This window comes from Lactuca virosa, chromosome 6 (assembly GCF_052849685.1).
Source record: "Lactuca virosa cultivar CGN04683 chromosome 6, Lactuca_virosa_CGN04683_v6, whole genome shotgun sequence".
Taxonomy (NCBI): Eukaryota; Viridiplantae; Streptophyta; class Magnoliopsida; order Asterales; family Asteraceae; genus Lactuca; species Lactuca virosa.
Genome location: NC_136431.1, coordinates 51,918,893 through 51,930,085, shown reverse-complemented (window position 1 = coordinate 51,930,085; position 11,193 = coordinate 51,918,893). Strand labels below are relative to the sequence as shown.

Sequence of the window (11,193 nt, the reverse complement as noted above, 5' to 3'; positions counted from 1 at the left end):
ATCTACATAAATCTGGTTTCAAGTTTCTAGTTTTGCTCCATGTATGATTTCTGTTTCAATTTTGATTTTAGATTTGATAGCTGTTTTTGTTTCAATGTTTGAATCTGATATCCTATTTCAAGATATAATGATAAATAAGATATCTGATTTCAAGGCTTAATGATAGATATGATTTTAGACTTGGTCTCAACTTTGACAATGGTGTGGATTATGGTGGTGCAGGAGACACGAACAATGGTGTTCTAGTGGGGAGGGGGAGTAGCATGAAACAGAAATAAAAGAAAGAAATGAGGAAAGGGGAAAAGAAAGGGTGTGGGATCGAGATGAGGTTGTTTATTTAAATAATAATATAAACTTTAAATAAATTAAAAAGATAATTATAAAGGGTTAAAAAGGTTTTTATGGATGTCAGGACCAGAGAGGTGGAGAAGTAAAAAGAAAAAAAAAAAAAAGTAGAAACCGTCCGAGTTAAAAATAATATGTCCGAGTCCGAGTTAAAAATAATATGTCCGAGTTAAAAATAATATGTTAAAGGATCAAATCCACAAATTATCCAAAATTATTTGTGTAATTCACTCTATCAATTAATTAATGAAATTTGGTGGGTTGATAACTTGAACTCTTGAAGTACGAAAGAATGGAAAAAGATTGTTGATCAACAAAATCACCCTTATATGTAGTACTTACTTATATGCTTAGCATTTGACTGGTATTGAGGGGGGTATACGCTTTAGCATTTGACTTGAAATTTAGAGTATTCTACAAGTTTTTATGCTGGTTAATATTTTTATCGTTGATAATTCTAGTTTGGTGGAGCATTTATGTTTTCTTTTCTTCTCTTACACAAAATATATTATCCATTTATTTGAAAATGTCGTTTCTATCTATTTATTTCATATTTTATGACAACAACTATAAAAAATAGACGATATTATAGTCCCACTAGGTGTCAAAACTCAAAAGTTTGCACTTCAAGTCTAAATTTCTTTTACCTATTTCGTTTCTAAATATATGACATTTGTTATGGTTTTGGCCCCGGTCCAACAACTAAGTTGTACTAAGGTCCCCACCTCATGATCCACATTCCACAAGTATCAAAAGCATTCTTTCTTATATATTATGCCAAAATTAAATATAACATTTCTTTTACATAAATTATATAACCTATCACTTATTAAATTGGTATGAAATAAAAAGTATAAAACTTGTCACATAAAGACATACATCATATTTTGCAAATAACACTAAATTACATCGTAAAGTTTTTCTGATCTGATAATGAACAAACATAAACCATTATGATATTTTAAAAAACTTCGAAATCTGTTATCTATAAAAAATGATATTATGCGGTCCATGAACATTTCTTTCTTTAATCCACAACCCTAATAGTAAATGTAAGAATGGCCATAAATGTTTATTTTTCGTGGCGGGTTGAGCAAGGGTAACAACGGCTGCATTGTCCGATGGCCGATCAGTAACGCAAAATGGTAGAAGATGTGGGCTAGTTAAACCGTTAGAAATTATGAAAGATAATTGCAAGTTGGTAATATCCCATATTGATGGGATGAACAAATTTTTATGGGTCTATAAGCTTATTTCCGCTATAAGCATTCAAAGACTTTAGTGGATCAAACGTGCGCCTAGCCTAGCCTAGCTGATGCCCGGAGTGTGCGAAATACGGCGTGCCTGGTCGAAGATGTACCTATTGATCTTCATCGTTGCTCTGCATTATCTCAAACTGCGCGCACAAGCACTTGTCCAGAATAATGCAAGTTCTAGCACGTCCAGACGATTGAGTATCATGGTCCAAAAAGATCTGAAGAGGCTATACAACATTTGATTCAAAATTGCTTTGCAAATAATGCAACGTTTGGTGAGGAGAAATTCCGCAAAAGGTATCAGATGAGAAAACACCTGTGTATGCATATTGTTAGCGATCTGGAGATGAATTACCACTACTTACAAACATTACGAGACACAATGTATCAAAGATGTCTCAATGTACTACAAAATGCACATGAGCAATACGACAACTAGTGTACGAAAACACTTCGTGAGCGATAGATAAGTATTTGAATATGTCAGAAAGAATTCACGTGCAAGTCTTAAAACTTCTGCCATGGTGTTGTCCAGTTGTATAAAACTGAATATTTGCCACAACCAATATTTTACCGATACTCAACTTTTGTATAATGCACACAAAGCCAGACATGGATTCATTAGAATTTTTGATAGCATTAACTACACATATTGGAACCGGATGAATTGCCTAACAAAATTGCAAGACCAATACATGAGATGTGATCATGAATATCCAACAATGATACTCGAAGCGGTGGTTGTATAAGATCTATGAAAGGGATGGACTCCCTCCACCTTAACACACTTTGAACTATTTAAAATTGTCATTTATAATAAAAGTTGCAAATTTTTATAAAAACAATAATCATTAGAAAAAAACAATCTACGGAATAACGTCACAATTGGACAAGTCCTTTAACATTTAAAAATATTTAAAATGTCAAGGCATATGATAACCAAGAGTAAACGATGAAGTGAATTTGCCTAATTTCTTTTTATCCTAAACTTTTTTTGGGTAAAAGTAATCATTTTGGTTCTAAAAAGAAATATCTTTTATAGGGACATCTATACTATCATTATGCTAGTTCTGGTCGTGCACACCCATTTCAAACCAAAGAGAACTGTGCCTCAAGTTAATATAAAAATGTCTCCTTAAATATATGTGGAGTTAATTAAATTTATTTCTAAAAGATATGGTTAATAACATTTTATAGAGTTATCATCCCTCCTGGACCGAACTAAAGACCCAAAGACCCAAGCATTTGGGACGTGCTTGCAAGCATGCATGACGCCACGGCCCATAGGGAAAAGACACAAAACATGGTGTATGAACACGTGTCTTCCAAAACCTTGATTGGACCTTAGAGCAATCCATTATTATTATTATTATTATTCTATTTTTTATCTATAAACCACACTAAATCCAATTATTTATACCTGTTAACAACCCAATCCAGCCTCATTTTATACTAAAAAAATATATAAAAAAAATTATATAATTATTGGTTTTATTTTATAGAGAAAAATAAATTATATATTCCAAGATATTTTATTTGACTTTTTTACCACAGATAAAATATAGTTGTTAACTAAAATAGTTTTAAATATAAAAATGAATTTAAATACATCTATCTAAAGAAGACCATCACAATGTGAACAAATAAAAATGCTCGAGCCTTTTGGTGAACTCACTTGCTGAGCCTAGGCCACCAAGTTTATTTCATTTTTTTTTTTTTTTTGGTAAGCCAACCTCAAAAGATCATCAACGGAGATAGCCTAAGGCCCTGATAATAGCAAGGACAACACCACAAGGATGTCAAAAATCTATATAGGGCTCTGTTTCTATACGAGGGTATTTTTACAATGATTTCAGGTTTTGGGGCAATTTTTACGCCTGTTGAGTTTTCGAATTCCGCAAAGGGGGAGGGAGGGGGGTATTTCCATTTCCGTTTGGTCTCGTTGATATCCCTATTGCAGAGTATATGTCGTGGTCTGACCACCACCATCTCGTTCCTTGCTTACAAACTATAAGTACTTATCTTCCGGTCATGCATAAGCTACAAAATATTTTGCACTCATTCTATACCACATTTAAGCTCTAAAAGCCCTATTGATTATGTGGGCAGCATAGTGTATTATTGTCCGGGCTGACCATTTTTTTTCGGGTGAAGTTTAAGCCTTTTAATTTGGACCGATGAGGACTCCTTAGTTGGTGATACCGAGCAAGCGATCTCCTAAAGAACCGGATGTATCATCAATATTCAAACTATATACATATATGGGTTGCCCGACCGACCACTATGACTTCCCCAATTTGCGGGGACACATGGAAGGGGGAATGCCTATACGAAATGCTAAGAACCAAAGTGTGTGGTCCACCAGATTAGAACTTAGGACCTCGCTGATGTGAAGTCACTAGTAAATGTCTTTACCAAATGAGCCATAGTCATTCGTAAATGTCTTTACCAAATAAGACATTCGGTAATGATATTAACTAATAATAAGATATTATTATTTATTCTTGTCTCGAATAAACTTCATAAAAGAAAATCATCTTTTATAAAAAGTTTAGTTTAGACACAATTTTTCTTAAAAAAAACAAGAACGCTTAAATAGTTTACATATTTTTATAAAAGATTGGAATCTTTTTTATTCTCATTTCCCACCAAATAATCCGATCACTTTAATTATAAAGTTAAATTATTACAACCATAGGAGAATGGTCTGCACGTCACAAGTAGTTCCCATCCACGTACTTCAATTATCGGTCAATGCCATGTTTTGTATATATACGCACACAAATGCAAGGTATATCATTCATCTCCATTATATTACTTTCCAAATTAAAATTTCCCTTCCAAAAAGAAATTAATATGAAGCTAGTATTGTCAATGCTGTTGATCATTGCCTCCCTAACATTGTTGAATGTAGCAGAATCTTGGGAGGAAGCCGCCGCCACCGGTGGTGGTGGAGGAGTCATTCAGGTCGGTGGCAAAGTGCTATGTCAAGATTGCACCGAGGGGTGGAACGAATGGGTTAGTGGTCAAAAACCTATTGAAGGTATTAGTTATACAAATTATATCCTACTGTTATTTTAAGATATATTTGACGTGTAAGATCGTCAAATATGCGTCTCAAAACATCAATTAAGTGTTTGCTACATAAATGTTATGGAATAAATGTTGATATCTCGTTTTTCATGATCATAATACATGATTAATTAACATTACAAAGTATTAGTTTTAATTGATTGATCTTACTTTTTTTTTTTTGTTCTTTTATAGGTTGTACGGTTTCAGTAACATGCATGGACAATAGAAAAAGAATAATTTATTATGGAAGAGACCAGACTGATAAAGCCGGTGAGTTTGTGGTTACCATAAACAAATATATTCGTGGGAAGCAGGTAAAACCCGAATCTTGTTTCACAAGGCTTGTCTCTTCGCCTGACCCTGTCTGCAACATTCCCACCGATTTTGCTGGAGGCAAGAGTGGGGTGAATCTTGGGCGCCCGACTATGGTGTATAGGGATACAATCAAACATGTTCTTGGCCCATTTTATTACACCACGCCTATGTGTGATGAACCTGATACCAATGATGATGATAATTCATATGGAAAGGAAAAAAACTATTAATATACTTCTATGTTTTTTATGATTAAATGAATTCCTTTGTTTGTTTAATTTTGAAATGGAAAAAGACATATGTAGTTAGAAGGAAAAAATCATGTTTATGTTATGGATTTATATTATTGGTTATAAAAGATCCTTACAAAGAGTTTTCCCTCTTCCAATTCCCAAATATGTTTGATGATACACTTTAATCTTATAAACTTAATTGATTAATAAAAAAAATAAATGAAAGTTATTTTACTAAATATAATTTTGATTAAAAACTATGATATCTTATTAATTCGTGGCTTTCGTTACATATGTGTTTGACAAACAGCTTTTAGTAAGTTCTTGCATTTATCCTTATTCTAATAAAAGAATAATTGTAATTTTATTTTGTTATGTGTCACTCTAATATAATTTTTCATTAATGTTACTACACGTATAATAGAGATATATTAGACAAATCATTTCAAAATTCAAATTTACTTTTTTTAATTATATGTTAAATTTAAAATTATAATAACTTTAAAATATTGATATATCTCTTAATTAATAATTTATTTAAAATAATTGATTAATAATTATGAATTTTACTATGAAAGTTTAATTAATTAATTTTATAAACGCAGTTTTACAGATTATAAACTAGGCTTTTAATGAAAGAGCATTAGCTTCTAGCATTTATTTAGATTTTCAAAAATCTTTAAATAGAAAAAGCAACAACAAATAGTAGTTAAACAAAACATTTATATAATTTTGTAAAATTGATTTAATTATAATTTTTTAAATAAATCATATTATGTAATTATATAAATTTTAAAAACTTATGGTTAATTTTGTCAAACACTTACATAAAAAAAAACTATAAATAATATTAGAAATAATCTCATTTATTTCAATTTATGATTCCATTATTTTCAAAATAACGTCAAATAAAAAATCCCCTTCAGCCACACGAAATAGGAATAACATCATCTGAACTGAGAAATTCTAAACCAAACGTCACAACTTTGTCAGCCACCAAAATCATATGGCTGCAAGAACAGCAATACCCTCACCTCAACTCTCTCTCCTATTAGGAAGACGCGCCACCACCACCACCACATCCACCACCGTCTTTTGCTGGAAACCCACGACTGGAGTAGGCAGTAAAAGAGTCCTAAGGGTTTATGCAGCAGACGGAGAAGGAGGCGGCGGAGGAGGGAGGCAGAGAGCACCACCAGGAATCGATACCAGAATCCACTGGGAAAACGAGGATGACGGATGGGTTGGCGGCAGCGCCACCGAATCTGCAACAGAAGAAGACCAGACAAACAACTTACTCGGAGAAAAATTCTCCGAATTACTCAACAATTCTACCGATTCTCATTACCAGTAAGTCTTTCTCCATTCGCTAACACAACTCAAGCAATCTGCAATCGTATAATTGTAATAAGACCTTCAATCAATTCAACAATGGCAGATTCTTAGGGGTGGCAGCAGAAGCCGACTTGGAAGAAATCAAGGCGGCGTACCGGAGATTATCAAAAGAATACCACCCCGACACCACTTCTCTCCCGCTGAAAACCGCGTCTGAAATGTTCATGAGACTAAGAGAAGTTTACGATGTATTGAGCGATTCAGAGAAACGAAGGTTCTACGATTGGACTTTGGCTCAGGAATCTGCAAGCCGTGAAGCCGAGAAGATGAGGGTAAAATTGGAAGATCCGTACATGAAAGATATTGAAAATTTTGTGTCGATACCAGACATGGTTGATCGGCTTGGAGGAAGGAACATGGAGCTGAGTGATCAGGCTAAATCGGCTCTTACTTTTGATATTATTGTAATTATTATCTCTATTTGTTGTATTATTTATGTGGTTTTCTTCAAGGAACCTTATTAATAGTCATTATGTATAGTTGTATACCAAACCGATAGTTGACTTATTGAGGTCAAACATAGTAATTTGTATAGTTTGAAAATTGATAAATACATGTAACACAATTTTAATGTTAGAAACAAATATATGATTATATCTTAAGGTACAATGCAATATATATACACGAACCATGTAACAATTATAAGGCATAATGAGCAGAAAAAAGCACAACATAGGTAAACCCAAGTTCATAAAAACACACACATACAACTTCAACCCACCAAAGACGTATTAGCTGCAAGATGTGTGAGAGATCGTTTATGGTACAAGTTGCGAAGCCTCTTGTACTTGTGAGTGAAAGTAGTGAGATCAATCTCTCTATCAAGAAGCTGTTGGTGTAAAGCCTCTGATTTCTCTTCTGTCTTATGCATCGACTCTGCAAATAATCAATCACTATTATAAGTTATAACTTATAACTACAAGGGGGCAAAAGATGATTGAAACATAAAGTACAAGGGCCTTAATGAAATTTATTATTGAAAGAGAATAATTATTATTTACCTTGAAGACGATGAAGTAATGACGTGGGAGAGTAAAATCTGAGGATTTCTTGCTTCTGCTTTTCTAGTTCATTGAGCTTTTCTCGGGCAGTTGCCAGTTCGGTTGCCCGAATTATTTGACACTATATATAAAAAAAAAAAAAAAGGAATGTTTTATATTTATCTGATTAAATTTTATTTTATGATTCCATTCCGTTCTTTTGTGATTCCATTCCATCATCCCAAACAGACTAACCTGGTTTCGAAGCTCCCTGATGTGTGGTTCTTTTTCCAAGTTGTGTTCTGCATAAAATAATTAGCATGTTCATGTTGAGTGTTGAGTATACATTTTATTAATTCAAATCTGTGTATTATTGGTAATTATTTATATTTATACACGAATAATGAATTAAACAGATTATGGAAGAACTTACTTGCAAGCTGCATAGTTTCATTTCGCAGTTCATTCCTCAGCTGATATTAACCATTGAAAAAAATTAGAAAAAATTGACTTTTTAAGTACTTTTGTCTCAAAAAAATTCAAGAATAATGTTTGATTATGTGTTGAATATAAGCTCTAAAACTGTATATGATGACTTACACGAATCTGATTTTGGACAATGTCAAGTGAATGTAGAAATTGTTGATATGCATCTTTGTTGGATAAAAGCTTCTGCAACTCGCTAGCACTACAAGAATTTTAACTGTAATCAATTTGGAGCAAATTCTTTGACAACATTATCAATTATGCATATCTTAACATGAAATTATGAACCTTTTAAGTAATTGTGTAAGATATGTTAATGAATTAAAGAAGAAAGAGAACCTTTTGTCTTTTAAGAGAACAACAATCCCAGCAGCTTCATTAGGTGGAATGCGGGATACTACTGGTCTATCTCCATATCCCTGCTCATTATGCTGTTCTTCAGAACCCCTTCAAGGAACGAAAACTCAGAGAAGTGAAAAAAAAAAGGTAACAATAAGTTGCTTTTCGAGGTTAACAGTGATAAAAATTGATCTCCTTGTAATGAACTGTTACTTGAATTGGTAAAATGAAAACATTAAGGAGTTGCAAGACTGAAAATGTCTGCTGATTTTGAATTTGGTAAAAGGGAACTAGGATTTGGGAATTAAAAGTTGTTTGAACTAATTCAATGTGGCTCTAATCCATATATATGTGATCAACTGTGAGAAGTACTAAATCGATTCCGGAAACAACTTCCAGTTCTCTAAAATCGTTTGATTTTTTTATTTTCTCCGCCTCTTTTTCTCGAAAATTCTGGTTTTTGCATATGCGTTTATGACTAAAATCTCAATAATCGTTTGAAATCAGTCGATTAAAAGAAAAGTAAAATCGCAATCTTTATACAGAGCTTCAACAAACGTTAAGAGTAATCTAAGAATCAGATAAATCAAACCCTAAATTCGAGGGGAAGCGAGGGTAAGAAGATTACCAGAAGGATTTGAACATGATTACAGCGGATACAGGCTTATTTGAGTGAGAATCTATAAGAGCAAAGATAAGCCTTGAAGTTTCTGAATTTTTTTTGTTTTTCAATTATTCGGACAATATCATACCATGAAGCCGTATGATTTTCCGTCTTTGCTTGCTTCGGTAGCGAAGACCACTTGTGGGTCCCATTTGGAAAATAAGGAGTCTCTTTGTCCAGTAATAATATAATAATATAGTAATTATGGGTGTCGAAACGGATAAAATTTTCGGATTTCGGGTAGAACGGGTCAGGTAGAACGGGTATTTCCTTAAGAAAATAATACCCGATACCCGACCTATATTGTAATTCGGGTTTTCGGGTTTTTGGGTTTGAGGTCGGGTCAGGTAATTATCGGGTATACCCGAAATTTTTTTAAATGACACTTATTGATAACTTTTTTTTTACATGTTGGTTGGTTTAATAAAGAATTGGATAGGAAAATACTCCATACAATTAACAAGTACATCTATAATAACAACACAAATCATTATAATATGTTATGTACTTTTTTAATTCCATTACGTGCGATAGAGAGAAACTGAGAATTGTGATGACGGTTCAGGACTTCAGCTTCAGCGTCGTATTCCATTTGCAAGTTTGCGTCGACTGTCGAGCCGTCGTTCATAAGAAGAAAACGGAAGGTTTTGTTTTATTTGAAGTGTGCGTACGTGACTGCATTGTATATTTGGTATTATTTAAAAAACGAATTCGGGTATACCCGAAAATAAATATTTATACCTAAAACCCGACCTATACTATTATCGGGTTAACCTATTACCTGAATGTTCATACCCATTACCCGTTCTACCCGACCCATTCTACCTGAATTCGGAACGGGTTGGATGGGTAGAACAGGTTTCAGGTTTTTTCGACAGGCCTAATAGTAATATAAAGGTAATTAACAATTTTTTTTTTGAGAATTTAAAAAATATCCGTCTTATGTGGAATCCCATGCTATGGAGTAGTTATGTCAATTAGGTGTTTGTTTGTTTTTTTTTTAAAAAAAAACTCTTCAGATCTTTTATTGCGGTACGACGCAGCATACGTGCAACACTTTTAATTTTGTAATTGTTTGTTTTCGTAAGTCTTCAGAATAAAATCCTCTACACTTGTTCGTTTTGGACATCACTTGTATTACCTCTTCCCACCTCTACGTACCTAAAACCTAAAAAAAAGCGGGCCTCTTAAAGAAAATAGCGTCGCACGTCTTCTTCAGTTCTTCCATCGACTCCCCTGCTTTCTCCGGTTTCATCTCCTGTCGTCGAAGTCTTCTCGTCGTCGCAACATCCTTCCCCGGTGAACCCTCTTTCCTCGTCTGGTCACTCGACTTCATCAGGTAAGTCGTTTGTTCTTTTTTTTTTTCTTTTTTCTTGCTGAATATTTGGTTCATGATTCTTTTTCCTTGTTGAATCGTTGATGATTGTTGATTATTTGTTGAATGTTGTTGAATTCCTGCTAAAATCGGTTTCTGCTGAATTGTTTTTTCATCTTTTTTCGTTTTTATATTCTTGTTGAATTCCTTGCTGAAACATCAAAAATTTAAGCTGAAATATTATAAATTCTTCCTGAAATGTCATACATTGTGCTGAATTGTCATTATTTTTTGATGAAATGTGATAAATAGTTGCTGAAATGTGATAGATTATTGCTGAAATTCATCAATTTAGGTTTTTGTTATGCTGAAATGTGATACATAGTTGCTGATTTTTGATAAATAGTTACTGAAATGTATTCTATATGTTTTGTTTTTGTTATTAGCAATGAGAGATAAACATACATGAACCAATGAGCATATAAAATTCTTATTGCACACTTGTATTGAAAAAATACAAACTGTGGGTAGAAAATGTTTAAGTTTGCACAAACATTCATGGAACAAGTTAAGAACATCCATTACGTTTGTTGTGGCCGGTTAAGAAAGAATAACACATGATTCTAGAATATTATCAGAAACATTAACAAATCCATATGCACCGTTTCTGTTTCCACCACCAGGTAAGTTTATGGTTATTTAAATAGTTTTATCTTAGTTTGAAAACCGAATGATTTTTAATTTTTTTTTTGCATTTTTGCAGATAAATATTATCTTTGTGATGCCGCCT

The 11,193-nt window shown here is 33.1% G+C and overlaps 3 protein-coding genes across 3 annotated transcripts; 2 read left to right on the top strand and 1 right to left on the bottom strand.

Moving 5' to 3' along the window:
* Positions 1–4,410: 4,410 nt before the first annotated feature.
* LOC145120626 (Pollen Ole e 1 allergen and extensin family protein) lies at positions 4,411–5,379 on the top strand. The gene is made up of 2 exons (XM_079056427.1): positions 4,411–4,644; positions 4,869–5,379. Exons 1-2 carry the CDS (start codon positions 4,458–4,460, stop codon positions 5,219–5,221), a joined length of 540 nt encoding a protein of 179 aa, XP_078912553.1. The 5' UTR covers positions 4,411–4,457; the 3' UTR covers positions 5,222–5,379.
* A 756-nt stretch (positions 5,380–6,135) lies between these two features.
* NDHT (Chaperone DnaJ-domain superfamily protein) lies at positions 6,136–7,221 on the top strand. The gene is made up of 2 exons (XM_079055666.1): positions 6,136–6,574; positions 6,663–7,221. The coding sequence occupies exons 1-2, from the start codon at positions 6,231–6,233 to the stop codon at positions 7,081–7,083; spliced, it is 765 nt and encodes a 254-aa protein (XP_078911792.1). The 5' UTR covers positions 6,136–6,230; the 3' UTR covers positions 7,084–7,221.
* Positions 7,222–7,235: 14 nt separating this feature from the next.
* LOC145119901 (vacuolar protein-sorting-associated protein 37 homolog 1-like) lies at positions 7,236–9,211 on the bottom strand. Its single transcript, XM_079055667.1, has 7 exons — positions 9,053–9,211; positions 8,425–8,532; positions 8,200–8,287; positions 8,033–8,072; positions 7,855–7,901; positions 7,621–7,741; positions 7,236–7,495 (listed from the first exon to the last, which is right to left on the bottom strand). Exons 1-7 carry the CDS (start codon positions 9,067–9,069, stop codon positions 7,332–7,334), a joined length of 585 nt encoding a protein of 194 aa, XP_078911793.1. The 5' UTR covers positions 9,070–9,211; the 3' UTR covers positions 7,236–7,331.
* Between the last annotated feature and the right edge of the window lie 1,982 nt (positions 9,212–11,193).

Bases quoted from the DNA above. Each gene is read 5' to 3' on its own strand.
- LOC145120626 (XM_079056427.1), top strand. From the start codon at position 4,458: ATGAAGCTAGTATTGTCAATGCTGTTGATCATTGCCTCCCTAACATTG. The intron at 4,645-4,868 runs GTATTAGTTATA...GTTCTTTTATAG, and splicing joins TGGTCAAAAACCTATTGAAG to GTTGTACGGTTTCAGTAACA.
- NDHT (XM_079055666.1), top strand. From the start codon at position 6,231: ATGGCTGCAAGAACAGCAATACCCTCACCTCAACTCTCTCTCCTATTA. The intron at 6,575-6,662 runs GTAAGTCTTTCT...CAACAATGGCAG, and splicing joins TCTACCGATTCTCATTACCA to ATTCTTAGGGGTGGCAGCAG.
- LOC145119901 (XM_079055667.1), bottom strand. The intron at 8,288-8,424 runs GTTCTCTTTCTT...AAATTCTTGTAG, and splicing joins GTTCTCTTAAAAGACAAAAG to TGCTAGCGAGTTGCAGAAGC. The intron at 8,073-8,199 runs GTAAGTCATCAT...GGTTAATATCAG, and splicing joins TTGTCCAAAATCAGATTCGT to CTGAGGAATGAACTGCGAAA.